This window comes from Leptinotarsa decemlineata, unplaced genomic scaffold (assembly GCF_025532065.1).
Source record: "Leptinotarsa decemlineata unplaced genomic scaffold, Ldec_3_MD MMD2_tig00005542, whole genome shotgun sequence".
Classification (NCBI taxonomy): Eukaryota; Metazoa; Arthropoda; class Insecta; order Coleoptera; family Chrysomelidae; genus Leptinotarsa; species Leptinotarsa decemlineata.
The window spans coordinates 10,001-30,000 of NW_027412633.1; the positions used below are offsets into that span (position 1 = coordinate 10,001).

The following is a 20,000-nucleotide window of genomic DNA, read 5'->3' on the forward strand; positions in this document are numbered from 1 at the left end:
TTCAGGGCTAGTAACTTCGGCAGGTGAGTTGTTACACACTCCTTGGCGGATTCCGACTTCCATGGCCACCGTCCTGCTGTCTTAAGTTACCAACGCCTTTCATGGTATCCCATAAGCGTCGATTTAGGCGCTTTAACTCGACGTTTGGTTCATCCCACAGCGCCAGTTCTGCTTACCAAAAATGGCCCACTTGGCACTCTGATTCGAGTCTCGCGGCTTCATAAGAGTTCGAGCAAGCCGGAGATCTCACCCATTTAAAGTTTGAGAATAGGTTGAGATCGTTTCGATCCCAATACCTCTAATCATTCGCTTTACCGGATGAAACTCGTACGCGACGAGCGCCAGCTATCCTGAGGGAAACTTCGGAGGGAACCAGCTACTAGATGGTTCGATTAGTCTTTCGCCCCTATACCCAGTTCCGACGATCGATTTGCACGTCAGAATCGCTACGGACCTCCATCAGGGTTTCCCCTGACTTCGTCCTGACCAGGCATAGTTCACCATCTTTCGGGTCCCAGCGTGTACGCTCTTGGTGCGCCTCTTCTCGCAATGAGAACGAGACGCCCCGGGAATGCGGAGCGGCCACTTTGAGGGCGAACCGCTCATCTTCCCTCGGTCTACGCAAGGTAGACCTTTACTTTCATTGCGCCTTTAGGTTTAGTTATGTCCCAATGACTCGCGCACATGCTAGACTCCTTGGTCCGTGTTTCAAGACGGGTCCTGAAAGTACCCAAAGCTATAGCGTTGCAGATCGGCGTTTCAACGAGGTCTGTTCGAGAACATCGTAGCCAACAGTCGCCCGGGGACAGGATCGGCGCTAGGTCCGATCGCCGTCAAACACCGGACGCGCTTGCCACGAGCCGAACGCTAATTATAAAGTAGCGGCCCCGCGCCATCGTTATACCGTCGAGCGAGTCGGCCGGGATACCGAGGGTCCACGCGAAAAATTCACGTGGGCTCCACCCGGACCTTAGACCGACACCCAACGGATCGCAACGTCCTACAAGAGGAAAAGTGCACGCGTTCGATATCGGTTCGAAAAACGAGCTGAGCGAACGACGCGAACGCCGTCCGTCACGAAACCCGTCAAACGCCGACGATCGAAACGCGATGAATTTCCTCCTTCGACCTTTCGGGTTTCTCAGGTTTACCCCTGAACGGTTTCACGTACTCTTGAACTCTCTCTTCAAAGTGCTTTTCAACTTTCCCTCACGGTACTTGTTCGCTATCGGTCTCGTGGTCATATTTAGCCTTAGATGGAGTTTACCACCCACTTAGGGCTGCACTCTCAAGCAACCCGACTCTGAGGAGAGATCCTCCCGAAATTGACGGCGGTCGCTACGGGCCTGGCACCCTCTATGGGCTGTGGCCCCGTTCAAGAAGGACTTGGACGCGCCGTACGACTCCGGGATAAACGGATCCTCCCTAACACCACATTTCCCGGCGGTTAACCCGCGGGATTCGGTGCTGGGCTTATCCCTGTTCGCTCGCAGCTACTGAGGGAATCCTAGTTAGTTTCTTTTCCTCCGCTTAGTAATATGCTTAAATTCAGCGGGTAGTCTCACCTGCTCTGAGGTCGATAAAATAATTTTTCAGTTTATTCAACAGCAACGAGTCGACGTACGTAGTCTCGTCCGTCGTTATTTCGAGAGAGAACTACCGAAACGGACAAAAAAGTTCTCGACGTCCTGTAATAATGTGTGTGCGTGTGTACGTACGCTGCTCGACACGATCAGACGTCGTCTTCGATTCATCAAAGATTCTCGGACACGACGATCGTGCGTAACGAGAGCATACACACACACACACTACAAGCGTGAACCTGTATATTGCCGTGGCAGCCGCTTTCCCAACAACGGAGACTCGATACGATTTCGTTGTGTACAAACTACGTAACGTTTCTCTCATCTTGCGATGAGAAAAAACGATTCGTCGCTTTCGCACTTTAAGATGCCGCGTCTTTGTCGTCGTCGGCGTCGTCGTCGTCGTCAACGTGTATTTATTTTTGTTACCAAGTGTCATCGCCGCGAAGGCGATAAAATACTTAGATAACGATTATAATAACGAGACGACTCGATAGACGACAAACAACAACAACAACAACACGTCAATCATCCAACACGCTCCGACGTTTTTACAAAATATCAATTTTGAAAAACCGAGCAGTCTTTGAAATTGATACGACCCTCAGCCAGGAGTGGTCCAGGAACAGTATCCGAGGACCGCAATGTGCGTTCGAAATGTCGATGTTCATGTGTCCTGCAGTTCACAAGTTGACGCGCAATTAGCTGCGTTCTTCATCGACCCACGAGCCAAGTGATTCACCGTTCAGGGTAATCTTTTATTTAGACGTACTCAAAAAAAATAATTTCAAGAGTTCGACGTCTCGATTCGGCAAGCGTTGAGATTATACCAATGCAACAACGTACATAAATATATATATACTTGTTAAAAAAAATAAAAAAAGAGAAGCGCTCGACGATTTCGTATTCGTACGGCACCACATATTCAGACGAGGCATCGTGTACCGAAATCGCGCACGACTCAATTTTTATATTCGTCGTGTAGAGGACGCGCGTAGTATTTCATTTACCATGCGTTCTAACTGACACGGCCGGGCGAATATCTTTCACAACCATCGGAAATCTCGTTGTGTAATCCGGTAACGTAAAAATTCGTACGAAACGAAACTTTCACGTTTCGACCGCGATTAAACATAATTTCCTACGGAGCGGTTTTTTAACAGTCACACACTCCTAGGTACCCGGCGAAGGCGGCGTCGTCGGCATCATCGTCATCGACGGCGAAATGTATCGTCGTATATCGCGCGTTCGCGTTCGACAAAAGAGCGTACGCTTCACAACACGATCGACGAACAACATTAGCGCCATAATCGACGACAACGACGCGGCAACACAACAATACGCACAACGTCATATATTATAATTTTCGGTAAAGAAAATTACACGCCTAATTGAAAAACCTCTAAGACGAATTTGTATAGTTCGAGAAGAGGACTACTACTAATCGAAAGGATGATGACGACAGACAACAACGTCGTCGTCGTCGTCAATTTCACCGTCATTCGAAAACGTAGTCCACCGTCGCTCATTTTCTTTTCTATCGAAACGAAAACATAAAGCGACAAATTAGTTCGAATATCGTAGAAGGAAAAAGGAGAGATTTAACTCTTTTCTCGCTTCGCGATATATATATTTGATCAGACATGTCGTATATAGACAATATCACTGTAATGATCCTTCCGCAGGTTCACCTACGGAAACCTTGTTACGACTTTTACTTCCTCTAAATGATCAAGTTTGGTCATCTTTCCGAAACATCGAAGACGCCGAAACGCCATCGCGCTCAGTCCGAAGACCTCACTAAATCATTCAATCGGTAGTAGCGACGGGCGGTGTGTACAAAGGGCAGGGACGTAATCAACGCGAGCTTATGACTCGCGCTTACTGGGAATTCCTCGTTCATGGGGAACAATTGCAAGCCCCAATCCCTAGCACGAAGGAGGTTCAACGGGTTACCCGGGCCGCTCGGCCAGGGAGGACACGCTGATTCCTTCAGTGTAGCGCGCGTGCGGCCCAGAACATCTAAGGGCATCACAGACCTGTTATTGCTCAATCTCGTGCGGCTAGACGCCGCCTGTCCCTCTAAGAAGAATTGTTTATACGCCGACAGTAAAAACCGCGCACGATAAAGGCCGAAGCCCCATCGGCGGGCCTTTAGGATGTCGGAAAACGCCTAGTTAGTAGGCCAGAGTCTCGTTCGTTATCGGAATTAACCAGACAAATCGCTCCACCAACTAAGAACGGCCATGCACCACCACCCACCGAATCAAGAAAGAGCTCTCAATCTGTCAATCCTTCCGGTGTCCGGGCCTGGTGAGGTTTCCCGTGTTGAGTCAAATTAAGCCGCAGGCTCCACTCCTGGTGGTGCCCTTCCGTCAATTCCTTTAAGTTTCAGCTTTGCAACCATACTTCCCCCGGAACCCAAAAGCTTTGGTTTCCCGGAAGCTGCCCGCCGAGTCATCGGAGGAACGTCGGCGGATCGCTAGCTGGCATCGTTTATGGTTAGAACTAGGGCGGTATCTGATCGCCTTCGAACCTCTAACTTTCGTTCTTGATCAATGAAAGCGTTTTTGGCAAATGCTTTCGCTTCTGTCCGTCTTGCGACGATCCAAGAATTTCACCTCTAACGTCGCAATACGAATGCCCCCATCCGTTCCTATTAATCATTACCTCGGGGTTCCGAAAACCAACAAAATAGAACCGAGGTCCTATTCCATTATTCCATGCACACAGTATTCAGGCGAAGTTTTAGCCTGCTTTAAGCACTCTAATTTGTTCAAAGTAAACGTGCCGGCCCACCTCGACACTCAATGAAGAGCACCGCGGCGGGATTGAGTTGGGCCGCCCTTGCGAGCTAAGCCCACCGGCAGGACGTCCCGCGGCACACCAGTTAACACCGCGGACGATGAACCGAAGGCGCGGGACACAGATTCGACTACGAGCTTTTTAACCGCAACAACTTTAATATACGCTATTGGAGCTGGAATTACCGCGGCTGCTGGCACCAGACTTGCCCTCCAATTGATCCTCGTTAAAGGGTTTAGAGTGTACTCATTCCGATTACGGGGCCTCGGATGAGTCCCGTATCGTTATTTTTCGTCACTACCTCCCCGTGCCGGGAGTGGGTAATTTGCGCGCCTGCTGCCTTCCTTGGATGTGGTAGCCGTTTCTCAGGCTCCCTCTCCGGAATCGAACCCTGATTCCCCGTTACCCGTTACAACCATGGTAGGCGCAGAACCTACCATCGACAGTTGATAAGGCAGACATTTGAAAGATGCGTCGCCGGTGCGAGACCGTGCGATCAGCATAAAGTTATTCAGAGTCACCAAGGTGTACGATGACGAGCGAACCCGCCACCGATTGGTTTTGATCTAATAAAAGCGCTCCTTCCGTCTCCGGTCGGAACTCTGTTTGCATGTATTAGCTCTAGAATTACCACAGTTATCCAAGTAAATGTGGGTACGATCTAAGGAACCATAACTGATTTAATGAGCCTTTCGCGGTTTCACCTTAATTTGGCTTGTACTGAGACATGCATGGCTTAATCTTTGAGACAAGCATATGACTACTGGCAGGATCAACCAGGGAGCTGACGTTCTATCGTAGAACTAGTTCAGTCTCCATAATATTAAAATAATAATAAATACGGAAACAGATCTATATTCTCTTTTCGTGCGTGTTGTGTGTGCGTTATACGAAATATAAATTTTCGAAACGCCACGCTCAACGAAAAAGTTGTTATATATCTCTATGTGTCTCTGCATTATTTCATTCAAATAAAACCGGACCGACAACAAATCGAACTATAACATTGCTCAAGAAGAAATATTACAACACACGCTCGTCGTACTCGACCTGATGATAATGTTACACAAACCACCGGCGTACACGTACGTATGGTAATTTTTCGAAATACAATATATAATAGACGATATATACGTCGACCGGCACAAAACTTCGAACATTCTCTCGACCCTTCGCTAGATTGAAAGCGACTCGGTGTTCTCGAAAGATTCGTTCCGAAATTATATTTATTCTCGCTCGGACAGAGGAGAGCTGTCGCATATTTTGTGTAATAACAAAATTTTTGTTATTTTTTGGTTGATCGCATAGGGACCGCTTACGTAGAAACGCTCGCTAAATCCGCGATCTCGCAGTGTCTGACGGTTTCGGTTGGGTAGAAGCAGAAGATATACTACTACGAACTATCCACACCACCGTGGGCGAAGCCCGCACTCGACACGATATCGAATTAATGTTATTATTCAGCAGAAAAACGAATATCGTGTGATTTGGTTATCGGTGACCACGGTACCGACAGCGCTCGAGCAAGCGTCTGCCGATACTATAGAGGAAGCGTTTTCGATCCGTTTCGAAACGTACCTATCCCCCTATAGCGGCGTTTCGAGCACATCGCCCGTTTTCCGTTAACGCTGACGGGACCCTACGCGACTTTCGGTTTTTTCCACTTTTCGTATAGTCCTAGTCAATATAATTTATATCCGTCGATATGATATTGTATCAGACATGAATACGCATATCGATCGATATATTAAAATATTATAGGATAACGTTCTGACAACAGGACGTCTCGATTACAATGTTTATCGGAAAGTGTAGTGAAAATTTGTGTAAGGCCTATACCGCTTTCTCGCCATTACAACATATGAGTTGAGACGGTGAGACGATACTTGAATTAATGGGAGCAAACAGAATTTCGGAAGCGTGATAAAAAATTTTCAAAGAGAAATTTTGGCGAAAATTTCACTATACTTTCCGATATTTTCACCACACTTTCCGTTATTTTCACCACACTTTCCGTTCATGATTATTTTCGCCAAAATTTCCGTCTGAAATTTTTTTCTTCACGCTTCCGAAATTCTGCTCGCTCCCAGAAGGCAGAGGTAAACTTTCATTACACTTTCCGTTATATTTATGTTTTCACTACACTTTCCGTTATCTTTTATATTTTCACTACACTTTCCGTTCGGGTTATTTCGCCAAAATTTCCATTTCAAATTTTTATTTCACGCTTCCGATATTCTGCTTGTTCGCGGAAGGCAGAGGTAAACTTTCATTACACTTTCCGTTATATTTATGTTTTCACTACACTTTCCGATACTTTTATATTTTCACCACACTTTCCGTTCACGATTATTTTCGCCAAAGTTTCCATCTGAAATTTTTTCTTCACGCTTCCGAAATTCTGCTCGCACCCAGAAGGCAGAGGTAAACTTTCATTACACTTTCCGTTATATTTATGTTTTCACTACACTTTCCGATACTTTTATATTTTCACCACACTTTCCGATACTTTTATATTTTCACCACACTTTCCGTTCATGATTTATTTTCGCCAAAATTTCCATCTGAAATGTTTTCTTCACGCTTCCGAAATTCTGCTGCTCCCAGAAGGCAGAGGTAAACTTTCATTACACTTTCCGTTATATTTATGTTTTCACTACACTTTCCGATACTTTTATATTTTCACCACACTTTCCGTTCACGATTATTTTCGCCAAAGTTTCCATCTGAAATATTTTCTTCACGCTTCCGAAATTCTGCTCGCTCCCAGAAGGCAGAGGTAAACTTTCATTACACTTTCCGTTATATTTATGTTTCACTACACTTTCCGATACTTTTATATTTTCACCACACTTTCCGTTCACGATTATTTTCGCCAAAGTTTCCATCTGAAATATTTTCTTCACGCTTCCGAAATTCTGCTCGCTCCCAGAAGGCAGAGGTAAACTTTCATTACACTTTCCGTTATATTTATGTTTTCACTACACTTTCCGTTATCTTTTATATTTTCACTACACTTTCCGTTCGGGTTATTTCGCCAAAATTTCCAATTCAAATTTTTATTTCACGCTTCCGATATTCTGCTTGCTCGCGGAAGGCAGAAGTAAACGTTCACTACACTTTCCGGTATATTTATGTTTTCACTACACTTTCCGCTACTTTTAAATTTTCACTACACTTTCCGTTTTCTTTTATATTTTCACTACACTTTCCGTTCGGGTTATTTCGCCAAAATTTCCATTTCAAATTTTTATTTCACGCTTCCGATATTCTGCTTGTTCGCGGAAGGCAGAGGTAAACGTTCACTACACTTTCCGTTATCTTTTATATTTTCACTACACTTTCCGTTATCTTTTATATTTTCACTACACTTTCCGTTCGGGTTATTTCGCCAAAATTTCCAATTCAAATTTTTATTTCACGCTTCCGATATTCTGCTTGCTACCGGAGGGCAGAGGTCGATTAAGTTTGACGATAGTCGTGTCACTAAGTGTTCTGGCGATGTTCTAAATTTACTGTAGTCTCTGGAGATACCCTACATTTTGTTTTATAAAAGAGAAGACATTAGTAGATCAAGATGTTCACATGATGTGGTGCTTGCTGCTGCTGCAGGTTTTTCCGGGTTTTCCTGCAGCTGAAAAAGCAAATGCGCCACTGGAATCATCAATGAAGTCGCCCCTCCGGAGCGTCAATTAAATTTTGTTGTTTCATAATTTCATGATTTGTATTACTTTCTTGACCTGAGACTTACTTCAAAAATATAAAAAATACACACGAATTCATTTCATAAGCTTTTGTGGTTCTGAAAAGAACCTTTTTTTTATGGAAACGGTAAGGACAATACAGGGGGAGGCATTAAATTCAACCGCCAAATCCGTACAAGGTTCGACCTTGCCTTTTCAGGGCGTATACAACATCCATGGCTGTGACGGTTTTGCGTTTCGCATGTTCGGTATATGTTACGGCATCTCTGATAACATTTTCGAGAAATACTTTGAGTACTCCACGAGTTTCTTCGTATATCAAACCCGAAATACGTTTAACACCACCTCGACGGGCTAATCTTCTAATGGCAGGTTTCGTTATTCCTTGGATATTATCACGCAATACTTTACGATGACGTTTCGCTCCTCCTTTTCCTAAACCTTTACCTCCCTTGCCACGACCAGTCATTTCGAATGTTAAGAATAAATTATATACTGCACGATACGAATGAAATACTGTTAGTGATACTAACGACAGACTTCGACTAAAGTTCTACACCGAACTCGGTCGGGTTTTGTTAAATTTCATGACTCCGCCCACAACTGGAAATCGGACCAATGGCGTCTCGTCTAGATGGTATATAATAGTTGGCGTGTATAAGCCGACTCAGTTCATATGTTGTCCGTCTATCGTTCGGTATACATTTCGTTCGTTACAATTCGCAATAGGTTTTGAAAATGGCTCGTACCAAGCAGACCGCTCGTAAATCGACTGGAGGTAAAGCTCCGAGAAAACAATTAGCTACTAAAGCAGCTCGCAAAAGTGCACCGGCTACGGGAGGTGTTAAAAAACCTCATCGTTACAGACCCGGTACTGTTGCTCTCCGAGAAATTCGACGTTATCAGAAGAGTACTGAATTGTTGATTAGGAAATTACCCTTTCAACGTTTAGTTCGAGAAATCGCTCAAGATTTCAAAACCGATTTACGATTCCAAAGTTCAGCCGTCATGGCTTTGCAAGAAGCTAGCGAGGCGTATTTGGTAGGACTCTTCGAAGATACGAATTTGTGCGCCATTCACGCCAAGCGCGTTACCATTATGCCCAAAGACATTCAGTTAGCAAGGAGAATACGCGGAGAACGAGCTTAATTTCATATATATATATCCCAATATATATTGAAAATATATACAAAAAAAAGGTTCTTTTCAGAACCACAAAATGCAATTGATGAAAGAATTCGTTTATCGATAGATATGAATGAATGAATGAATGAATGTATGATATTTTCAATAACTCGCATCACGTAAATATTAAATCACGGGTGTTTGCAGAACATGTTCAGTATGATCCAAATATGGATTATAATACTGAAATTTTTTACTTTCCGAAACGAATCTTTCGAAAAGATCATTTTTAGAAACGGCTGAGATAAATAACGAAAAACAAGCGATCACTGAATGAAAGATCGCTCATAACATCACCATCTTTTCGTAAATTTCCTCTGATTCATATTTTTGAATACCTGGCATAAATCTCGAGTGACTTTTTGTAATATACCCTATACCAAAAATGAATCGTTCTCGAGATATTCGATCGTTTATACAGAAAAAGTAGGTATTATTCGGTTCTCGAGCCATTTCCCTATAAAATTGAAAACAAGTCTCATAGAATACATAAGCTATTATTGATTCATCAAAATATTACATTCCGTCGTCTTGTAGGAGGAGTAACATTTCCAAAATGATGAACGAGGTATTAGGAGTCGATGAGTAATTCTGAAGATATAAAAATCAGTGATTTCTCAAATGGAACACCCTTAGTTTGGAAATCTCGAAATGATTTTGACTCATTTTCCTGAAACGATCCCAATATCAGAAAATAAGTCAACTGTTCACAAGACATATTTCAATGAAATAGAAAGACAGAGCAATATTTTTTAATTTTTACTCTTTTACGAAATTATTCGATTCATATCAATTCGATAGTCGGCGGCGGCGGCGGAAGAAATATTATTTATCTATTTTTTTTCTGTTTATAGGGATAGGCTAGGTAGGTAGTTCTGACTATTTATTTATATATTTGTTGGACAGTTGAATTATATACGAATTCTTGTAAAAAAAATTGTGGCCCTGAAAAGGGCCATTTGTTTTCTTAGACTTCGTCGCCGGAGAGAGAAGTCAACTGATAGAAGAATTTACTTCTTCTTTTTTGGAGAGGCAGCTTTTTTGGCTTTCGGAGAAGATGCCGATGCAGGGGTCGCTTTCGCGGTTTTCGGTTTGGGTGCTTTCGGCTTTTTTGTTGGTCCTTTGTTAGTTTTCTTTGCTTTCGAAGGAGACTTGGTTTTACTAGCAGAAGTCGCGGACGAAACCTTAGAAGCGACGGTCTTTTTATCCTCGGCAGTTACCTTTTTAGGCTTGGCTGCGGCAGCCGCTTTCTTTTCCGGAGAGGCTTTCTTACCTTTCGGTGATGCAGCAGCCTTCTTGCCGGTTTTAGCTTTTTCACCAGCTACGCGTTTAACGGGAGTTTTTTTGGCCTTCGCACCGGCCGTACCGGACGTTTTCTTTTCGGTAGCCGACGGTTTTGCCGAACCAGAAGATGCCGATGCCAATTTGAACGACCCCGATGCACCTTTTCCTTTAGTTTGTACTAATGATCCGGAAGCAACCGCAGATTTAAGATATTTCTTGATGAAAGGTGCCACTTTTTCTGCGTCAGCCTTATAATTCGCCGCAATATATTTTTTTATGGCTTGTAAAGAGGAACCACCCCGTTCCTTCAATCCTTTAATAGCGTTATTAACCATTTCCGACGTAGGTGGGTGAGAAGGTTTACTTCTTGGATTTTTAACTTTCTTTTCTTTCTTCGCAGTAGACTGTGCCTGCGGCGACGAAGATGAATTAGCCGAAGCCGAAGAATTCTGATTTTCTATGTCTGCCATAGTAAAAAAACAACTGACAATATATTCTCGGAAGATAGATGCTACACTCGTTAGGCGTCTAGAGAGAATGATGTAGTCCTCTGGTGTTCCGTTTGTTTAAATATTCTGGGTCGAAGCACAGGCGGACGGGAGACTGAACGCTCGACATTCTCGTTAGACACGATATTGACGGCTTCCATTCTGCTGTCGAAATGTTCGCATCAACTTCTTTACGAAATCAATGCCGGTTTCCTATTTAGACTTCGACTAGCACAATAACGTGGATAGATTCTACGTATTCCGAAAATATTTTCTGATAAGAAAAAGCTAATATTAAACCTCGACAACTCACAGTAAATTACAATGAAATATGAAGTATTGATGATTTTGACGTAACTCCAGACAATTCCTTTCCGAAAATACTCGTAATCGATGATCTGGAAGGAACCTTCGAATAAATATCATAGGCGCGACTGTCTATAGAAACATGATACATTAGCCGATAATACTCGATAAATACACGAGTGAATAGGGGCATCGAAGAGACCTCGTGTCTACCTTCATACACGACTATAACCAAGAACCGACGCTTCTAATAGCATCAACATTTTCAAAAATTATCCCTATAAAAGTGTTCGATGAAAACGGCATTCGAATAATAACGAACGTTATTAATGTTATATTCGATAAGATATAATCATCGTAATATACTTTCAATAAAAAGGTCGATACTACAACACGAACGAACGAACGAACGAACGACGATACTGTGAGCTCTATCTATAACGGAGTAATACACACCCACCCCCACCCGAAATATATAAATCGTCAATGTTATAGTCGAAATCAGAAATGCTAATCATAAACGTTTTTAGACAACATATTAGCACGTAAATAAAAAACACGTTAAAAAATAACATAAGTAATAGAGTACATGACTAGTATAACAGTAACGAACGTTAACTTTTTAGGTTGATAGGTAGGTAAGCACCATCTAAATATAGGTGGCAAAATTATTTATTATCATCGCGCGTTTCACGAAAGGAGGTAACAATGTACTGATAACAAGGCAACCCAACCGAGTGAGACCTAGCGCCCTAGCAAAAATAAATTATCATTCAGCGTCGAAACGATATTGTAAGAATTCTTTCATAAATATTTTGTGGTTCTGAAAAGAACCGTTTTTTTTTAAGAATGTATATCGTAGACCGGAATAAGTAAATTATTTCGAACTGGTATATTTCGTAACTGCTTTGGTGCCTTCGCTGACGGCGTGCTTCGCCAATTCACCAGGAAGTAACAGACGTACTGCAGTCTGAATTTCTCTGCTCGTAATAGTCGATCGCTTGTTATAATGAGCAAGACGGGAGGCTTCCGCTGCGATACGCTCAAATATATCATTTACGAAACTGTTCATGATGCTCATCGCTTTACTGGATATTCCGGTATCGGGATGGACTTGTTTCAATACTTTGTAGATATAAATTGCGTAACTTTCCTTCCTCCTCCTCTTCTTTTTCTTATCGGTCTTCGATATATTCTTTTGGGCCTTTCCGGCCTTCTTCGCAGCCTTTCCACTAGCTTTGGGTGGCATTCTGAAAATTTAATTTCGTCAATATCAAACAAACAAGTACTATCGTGCAGGTTTGCTTTCGACTCAATGTAAAAGACGACGTTAACCATCTTGACTTTATTCAGGTTGGAGCCTGGCCCCCTTCCCCTTTTAACTGAAGTTTGTCAGAGAGACAAATGGGTCACAACTGATGTTTGATGTGGCATGAAAGTCCTTAGACATCCATACCGCCCTTCGCGTTATACCCCTACCTGGCTGGGGTGAGATAGATGAAGATATTATTCATCTGTTAACGGAGGACATAGGGGCCTCATACGACAGAGTGTCGGGGCCTTCTATATCGGGAGGGGTCGTCTACAGCGTAATCTATAGCTTCCCTGACTAAAGGATTTTCGTGAGTTTCAGCATAATCTAAAACTCGCCGATTCCTCGACTGAATGGACTGCTGAATGGAAGGCAGCTTCAAATCTCTGCGGATGGCTTCATTCCGCACGAACCACGGAGCATTCACAATCATCCGTAAAATTTTATTTTGTAAAGTCTCCAAGATGGAGATATTAGTCGGAGCCGCTTGTCCCCAAACGCCTGAAGCATACATGATGACAGACTTGAACATCATGTTATAGATCGTGATTTTGTTCTTTAGGCTCAGCTTAGATCTTCTATTGATCAAAGGGTACAGGCTTGCCACCCGACCCTGGATCTTTGCCTTCACGCTTAACAGGTGCGGGTTCCAGGTGAGCCTACGGTCTATAATAAGACCTAGGTACTTGACCCGCGTTTGCCAATCAATCTCCCTTCCAGAGATTCTCACTTTCATGGCCGGAGAAGCTATCGTTCTTCCCATGGTTATTGCCTGAGTTTTATCCGGATTCACTCGGATCTTCCACTCGAGGTACCAGCGCTCGAGGTCGCCCAATGCACGTTGCATATAGACGATCCCGAGCTCCGACCCATGGAAGATGAGAGGAGAGCCGTGTCATCGGCGTAGAGGGATACCTTCACATGCTCGGACCTCGGAAGGTCGCTGGTGTAAGAGAATATAGCGTGGGAGAGAGCACGGCCCCCTGTGGCACTCCAGCGAGGATCTCTCTGTTGTCAGACAGAGAGCCCTCTACTCTAACCTGAAATGTTCGGCCTCTCAGGAAAGACCCAATCCACCGGATCAGGCCCCGAGGCAGGTCGAATGCGATTAGTTTGTGAAGAAGGCCTTCATGCCAGACGCGGTCGAAGGCCTTCGAAATATAATAGAACTAAATGGACTTTTTTGTTCCTGTTCAACTCCGCGATGGTGTTTTCGACCAGTCTCAGAGCCTGCAACTCAGTGGAATGCTCTCTCCTGAATCCGAATTGCTCGTCAGGCAGAACATTTCGGTCCTCAACTTCTTCGTTGAGCCTTTGGAGTACGACTCTTTCAGCTAGCTTAGCCGCCGACGAGAGTAGACTAATCGGGCGATAATTCTGCGGGAAAAGCCGGTTCTGCCCCTGTTTTGGGAGCATGACGACGACCGCATGTTTCCACCTTCTGGGGAAGTATCTTAGGGCCAAGGAGCTGTTGATAATGCTCAAAAGGCTCTCAACGCAGTTTTCCGGGAGCTTCTTCAACAACTTGTTAGTTATTGAGTCAGCCCCCGGGGCCTTCTTGGCTTTTGCAGCCTTGATGTAGCCCTTCAATTCTTCCACAGAAGCCGGACGAATGACATCATCGTCATCCTCCCTGAGGATACGGTGAACCCGATCTTCGAGCTGAATATCGCGGTCGATGTCGTCATTGTCGTCAACGTTAAGTTGAAACTGACGTTCCATCGAGTCAGCAAAAGCCAACGCTTTGTCGGCGGGGGAGTAGCATACTCCGCGCTCTCCGTGAATGGGTGAGGGAGCTGTCTTCTTTCCCTTGAGTCTTTTAGTGATTCGCCAAAGCTCGTCACCTCCAGGCTCAATGGATTCCAACAGCTCCTCCCACCTGTCATTTCGGTAGTCAATGATGGCCTGTTTTACTTGATTGGCCATCCTGTTTGCCGCTGTTTTGTCTCCTGGGAAGAGTGTTCGCTGATAGAGCCTTCTCAGGCGGTTTCTCTCTCGTATCATGGCTTTGATACGAGGGGGAAACTCATTATAGCTCTTCTGCGGACACTCCTCGCTGGAGGTGGCCGTCCGAAAAGCATCATTCACGGAGATCTCGAAGCGGTGAACTGCCGCGTCGAGTTCGTTGGGAGAGCGGAGACCCTCAGGAGGGGCGCGCATCTCTCCGAGCTGAGTTGTGAAGACATCCCAGTCCGTCTTATATCTCATGCAATAATCAGGGGAAGGAAGTTCATCACCCAATACCAGGATTACTGGATTATGATCGGAGTCCAGTTCCGACTGAACGTAAATTTCGCTGGTCAGAGTGACGTTTCTGAGAAGCGCGATGTCAAGTACGTCAGGCCTATACTGCCCGCGATAGAACGTAGGTTCACCCGGTCCCAGCACGAGATATTCGTGTCTGTCGGCATGCGCATGGAGCGCTCGGCCGTTTCGATTGGTGGCTCTGCTCCATAGTCCGTGCTTGGCATTGAAGTCGCCAGCAGCAATTGTCGGAATATCACTACCCATCAGCAATTCATCCAGTGATTCTGGGAGTAAAAGATTAGTTGGAGGGTTATAGACAGAGATTAATCTGTGACAACCCCGTCTCAGTCGAATTTCGACCCCTACGGCCTCAGTTCCGTGTAACCGAGCACTGTCAATGCCGTATTGGACACACTGGAGGGATCGTTTGACAAGAATGGCAACTCCCCCACCAGCACGTCCAATACGTTCTCTATGGAAGAACTTGTAATTTGGAATGACAACGGATTCATTCCTCAGATGCGTCTCTTGGATTAGAGCCGCATCGATGTTATGTTCAATGAGAAAATTCTCAAAGTCGAGTTTCTTAGGTAGAAGGCCATTGGCATTCCAAAAGACTATCTTCAAAGATCTAGGCAATGTCGGTTGTCTAGACATTGGCGGTTCCGGTTAGCACGTTATTATTCACCGTGAACATTTTTTCGAGCACGGGGAATTTGCAGAATAATTGCTTCATTTGCTCCAAGGCGGCACAGATGTCTGAAGCCCCCTGAGTCTGAGGTGAGGGCATAGGTTGAGAAGGAGCAGTCTTTGCCGAGCCGTTTGCACCCTTGGATGCTGCTCTGGCAAAACTAACTCCTTCCTTAACACGACCAGACCCCGCAGGTCTGCCTGGGGGAGATGGTTTTTTTAACTGGCTTGCCTCTAGACTTCTGAGCCTTAGGAAACTCAGGGCAGCCTCTATAGTTGGCAGTGTGTACCCCTTGCAATTATTGCACTTTGGGGGGTCAGTCCTTGCTTTCTTGCAGGCGTTGGTAAGGTGCCTGCCGGCGCACTTGACGCATATTGGAACTGCCATGCAGTTCCTTTGGCAGTGGCCAAAGCGTTGGCAGCGATGGCACTGACCCACCGAAGTTTTGGGGTGCTGGGGTTCAACCTGCACCTTCACACTCAAGAGGTCTTTGATCTCGAATATGTCCTTTTGGTCTTTGGAGACCAGTACTAGGACCATGGGTAGTGGCTTGTTTGCTCGCCTCATCCTTGTTACTGAGGAGGGATCAAAGCCTCTGGCTTCTAACTCCTCACGGATGTCGTCGACTGAGAAGTGCTCAGGTAATCCTCTGAAGACGGCACGGATTTGCCGGTCTTCAGGGAGGGAGTACGTGTGATGGGGGATGTTCTCCGTCACAAGGAGTCTCGACAATCGACGATAATCGTCAGGAGTCGAGGGCTGAACTTTGATGCCGTCATGAAGATTGACGGCTTTGGAGAAATTTATTTTCTCCTCGGCTGCTGTTTTGATCAGCTTAACCCACTTGTCCTTCTGACGAACGACAATTGTGGGATTTTAACTTTTTGGTAGGAGGCTGGTTTTCCTGCTTACGTGGGGCAGAGGGGCCAGGCTCCTGGTCCTGAATAGTCCTGACAGTTCGTTCTGAATGATCAGAAGCACTGTCAGCTTGGACGGCTGGACTTGTGTCCATATTTTCATTTGAGAGAGAAGTGGCCACCTCGCGGGCCAGACTTCGTGTCACCGGACGCGACGAAACCTCGGACTCGGAGTAATATTGTTTCGCTTCGTCCCTGATGTCGTCTAATACAACCTTCTTCTGCAATCTTTTTGCTTTTTTCGGTTGTTTACCTTTCTTAATCCACTCGTCTACCTTGTTTGTGGACACATCTGGTAGAGGTGGAAAATCTTCGCTGATTCTTCTCTTCTTCAAAGCGGAGGAAGAGGAGGAGTGTACGCTTTCGTGATCGCTGTCACGGAGAGAATTGTCACTTGCAGGCGGAGCATTAGCCACTCCCTGATTCCCGTCTGTCAGATTTTGACAGCCGGGCCCAGAGACTGGCAATGTATTGCCCTGCAAATCTGCCTGGTTTAGGCCGAAGCACGAGATCAATTGGCAAATGATGCTAATGATCTCGGTCTTGTCCCTCCCAGCCAGATTGCGAAGCAGTTCCTCCATACTGCTTGACATTTTACTCGCTTAAAACTGACAGTAAAGCTCTGAGCAGTTGAACGCAACGAAAAATGATATATTTAGTCGTACTCACCGAAACGTTCTTCGTTTGCACACAAGAACCAACGAACCACTATCACAAGCTAGAAACACCACAATACGGCTGATCATCAACCAGAAATCTTGGCGAAAACACAACCGAACGCTATGACACTTCCGCACTGTTCCGCTGTCAAAACGAAACTTGTGTATGTAAAAGACGCCACTCTGTCGTCACTATTTCAGATAGTAACTGGAACTCTAGTAGGCTCCGCCCACCGGAAAGTTGAGCGTTCGAGAACGCCCATTGGTCGGTAGGACGGTATTAATACAGGTCGATTCTATATAGAAATCATTGTATAGAAAGCTACTGTTAGAGCAACATCGAATAATTCTCAGTGAATTCTTTAAATTTATCCGATATATAATACTAATCTACGATTCGACATGTCTGGACGTGGAAAAGGAGGTAAAGTTAAGGGAAAGGCAAAGTCCCGTTCCAGTCGGGCTGGACTCCAATTCCCAGTAGGACGTATTCATCGACTCCTTCGTAAGGGAAATTATGCCGAACGAGTTGGTGCCGGCGCCCCGGTTTACTTAGCCGCAGTAATGGAATATTTGGCAGCTGAAGTCTTGGAATTGGCCGGTAATGCGGCTCGCGATAACAAAAAAACCCGTATCATTCCTAGACATTTACAGCTGGCCATTCGAAACGACGAAGAACTCAATAAATTGTTATCAGGAGTAACCATTGCTCAAGGTGGTGTTTTGCCCAATATTCAGGCGGTTTTGTTACCGAAAAAAACCGAAAAGAAGGCATAAGTACACATTTCCTGAGAGAGGAAAGCGACAAATAAAATATCGGCCCTTATCAGGGCCACAACGATTTTCTCTAATGAATTCGACAATTGCATATATTTTTTTTTATTTTCTTGTCATCGCTTTTCGATACAATTGTTGACGCAGCACGATATGCGATTGTTTCTTTCTTGCTTGCGCATATTTACGTATACATGTATACATGATTAATAATATTATTATTGTTCAACTTCTTATTTTCGTGCCGAAACAAGTGATTTCTATTTGCTGAAATCAAATATCAGAATGTCTGTACGTTTATTCGTGATGAAAATAAAATGTATGCAGTAATATCAGATTTAGGTATACAAATGAATAAACATAACAATATCCATAGAAATATTATACATTCTTGTTCGTGGAATTACAATATAGACAATCATGAGTAAATTGGAATGAATAAATGAAAACAAAAAAAAATTATACCTAATTAAATTATATAGCATAGATGAATGCATACATACATTTCAATATCTGCAGAAATGAATGACGAGTATATAAAAATAGGTTGTTATTATTATTCATAGTAATTTGTGAAATGGGATAGATGAATATTATAAGCATAAAACAATAATATTTGGACAGTGGTTCATTAACCTTCGATCAGTTTATGAATATTCATTTTTTCAATTTTTTCTTTACGTACAAATGGTATCGCGTTTTAAAGCGGCGTTTCAGAAAAGTTTCATATGTAATTTCTATTGGTGAATAATTGAATAGTTTGGGAGCTACCTAGCTAGCTAGCTAGATACCAGTAGCTTCCCTGTCCTATAGATTTAGAAACCGAGTGGTATATAATCTAATTGTACAGATCGTTCTTCTCTTTTCTTCTTCGTATACAGATGTAGTAAGGTTGAAATTAATAATTTCGTTAAGTATACAGGATAAAATGAAGCAATTATTCAGGTAATCAAAAGAATGACAGATAATGCTTAAAATTAGATGGGTATATCGTTCGAATTTAATTTGGTAATTCGTTAATTATTACTCACACCAAAGTAAAGTATATAAATCGAATTCGTTTTGAAAACAAATTGTGGTTCTGAAAAGAACCGTTTTTTTTTTGTAAATTTCTCGTCGGAATATGAATCTAACCGCCGAAACCATATAATGTACGCCCTTGACGTTTGAGAGCGTATACTACGTCCATGGCCGTGACGGTTTTTCTTTTGGCGTGTTCTGTATATGTTACCGCATCTCTGATAACATTTTCGAGAAATACTTTGAGTACTCCACGAGTTTCTTCGTATATCAATCCGGATATACGTTTTACACCTCCACGACGAGCTAATCTTCTGATGGCAGGCTTCGTAATTCCTTGAATATTATCTCGCAACACTTTGCGATGTCTTTTTGCTCCGCCTTTTCCTAATCCCTTTCCTCCTTTTCCTCTACCAGTCATTTTGTGTAATACAAACGGAAGATTATAGAGAAAAAAAGTACGAGCGAAATACGTTATTACTACTTCGAATGCTCGAGAACAACTGAAGGCCGTCGGCGCTGGAAAGCTGGTTTTGTCTTGTTTTTGGGGGGACACGCCCACTTTCTTCGATTCAACCAATGGTAGAAGTTCCCTATCCTTATACCTGAATAAAACTGTTAACGACCGATCGTGAAGGCTCACTAATCAGTATTTGTCGTTCGACTGAGGAACTATTCGTATACGATGGCTCGTACAAAGCAAACAGCTCGCAAATCTACCGGAGGTAAAGCCCCTAGAAAACAGTTGGCTACTAAAGCCGCCCGAAAAAGCGCACCCGCTACTGGAGGAGTTAAGAAACCTCACAGATACAGACCCGGTACTGTCGCTCTTCGAGAGATTCGTCGTTACCAAAAAAGTACGGAATTATTAATCCGAAAACTACCATTCCAGAGATTAGTAAGAGAAATCGCCCAAGATTTTAAAACTGATTTGCGATTCCAAAGTTCAGCCGTTATGGCTCTACAAGAGGCTAGCGAAGCATATCTGGTGGGCCTTTTCGAAGATACCAACTTGTGCGCTATAC

The 20,000-nt window shown here is 43.9% G+C and overlaps 6 protein-coding genes and 3 non-coding genes across 9 annotated transcripts in view; 3 read left to right on the plus strand and 6 right to left on the minus strand.

Moving 5' to 3' along the window:
• The window catches only part of LOC141484382 (large subunit ribosomal RNA), a 4,026-nt gene extending 2,447 nt beyond the window's left edge, over window positions 1-1,579 (minus strand). The window contains exon 1 of the ribosomal RNA XR_012466610.1: window positions 1-1,579. This exon is cut by the window's left edge and continues 2,447 nt beyond it. This is a non-coding gene — a ribosomal RNA (large subunit ribosomal RNA).
• Window positions 1,580-2,181: 602 nt separating this feature from the next.
• On the minus strand, window positions 2,182-2,336 carry LOC141484381 (5.8S ribosomal RNA). The gene has a single exon (XR_012466608.1). It is a non-coding gene; the product is annotated as a 5.8S ribosomal RNA (ribosomal RNA).
• Window positions 2,337-3,251: 915 nt separating this feature from the next.
• On the minus strand, window positions 3,252-5,171 carry LOC141484384 (small subunit ribosomal RNA). Its single transcript, XR_012466612.1, has one exon. It is a non-coding gene; the product is annotated as a small subunit ribosomal RNA (ribosomal RNA).
• A 3,025-nt stretch (window positions 5,172-8,196) lies between these two features.
• LOC141484374 (histone H4) lies at window positions 8,197-8,706 on the minus strand. The gene has a single exon (XM_074179422.1). It carries the CDS (start codon window positions 8,559-8,561, stop codon window positions 8,250-8,252), a length of 312 nt encoding a protein of 103 aa, XP_074035523.1. The 5' UTR covers window positions 8,562-8,706; the 3' UTR covers window positions 8,197-8,249.
• Window positions 8,707-8,776: 70 nt separating this feature from the next.
• Window positions 8,777-9,272, plus strand: LOC141484373 (histone H3). Its single transcript, XM_074179421.1, has one exon. The coding sequence runs from the start codon at window positions 8,831-8,833 to the stop codon at window positions 9,239-9,241; it is 411 nt and encodes a 136-aa protein (XP_074035522.1). The 5' UTR covers window positions 8,777-8,830; the 3' UTR covers window positions 9,242-9,272.
• Window positions 9,273-12,232: 2,960 nt separating this feature from the next.
• On the minus strand, window positions 12,233-13,526 carry LOC141484376 (histone H2B). Its single transcript, XM_074179424.1, has one exon. It carries the CDS (start codon window positions 12,602-12,604, stop codon window positions 12,233-12,235), a length of 372 nt encoding a protein of 123 aa, XP_074035525.1. The 5' UTR covers window positions 12,605-13,526.
• A 4,057-nt stretch (window positions 13,527-17,583) lies between these two features.
• LOC141484377 (histone H2A) lies at window positions 17,584-17,958 on the plus strand. The gene has a single exon (XM_074179425.1). It carries the CDS (start codon window positions 17,584-17,586, stop codon window positions 17,956-17,958), a length of 375 nt encoding a protein of 124 aa, XP_074035526.1.
• Window positions 17,959-19,052: 1,094 nt separating this feature from the next.
• Window positions 19,053-19,488, minus strand: LOC141484378 (histone H4). Its single transcript, XM_074179426.1, has one exon. The coding sequence runs from the start codon at window positions 19,394-19,396 to the stop codon at window positions 19,085-19,087; it is 312 nt and encodes a 103-aa protein (XP_074035527.1). The 5' UTR covers window positions 19,397-19,488; the 3' UTR covers window positions 19,053-19,084.
• Window positions 19,489-19,660: 172 nt separating this feature from the next.
• LOC141484380 (histone H3-like) overlaps window positions 19,661-20,000 on the plus strand; it is a gene marked incomplete at its 3' end in the record, with an annotated part of 3,872 nt that continues 3,532 nt past the window's right edge. Inside the window, exon 1 of the mRNA XM_074179427.1 lies at window positions 19,661-20,000. This exon is cut by the window's right edge and continues 11 nt beyond it. Coding sequence (XP_074035528.1) covers window positions 19,661-20,000 — 340 coding nt within the window.

Coding starts and splice junctions, on each gene's coding strand:
- LOC141484378 (XM_074179426.1), bottom strand. CDS start 19,396: ATGACTGGTAGAGGAAAAGGAGGAAAGGGATTAGGAAAAGGCGGAGCA.
- LOC141484374 (XM_074179422.1), bottom strand. CDS start 8,561: ATGACTGGTCGTGGCAAGGGAGGTAAAGGTTTAGGAAAAGGAGGAGCG.
- LOC141484377 (XM_074179425.1), top strand. CDS start 17,584: ATGTCTGGACGTGGAAAAGGAGGTAAAGTTAAGGGAAAGGCAAAGTCC.
- LOC141484376 (XM_074179424.1), bottom strand. CDS start 12,604: ATGCCACCCAAAGCTAGTGGAAAGGCTGCGAAGAAGGCCGGAAAGGCC.
- LOC141484373 (XM_074179421.1), top strand. CDS start 8,831: ATGGCTCGTACCAAGCAGACCGCTCGTAAATCGACTGGAGGTAAAGCT.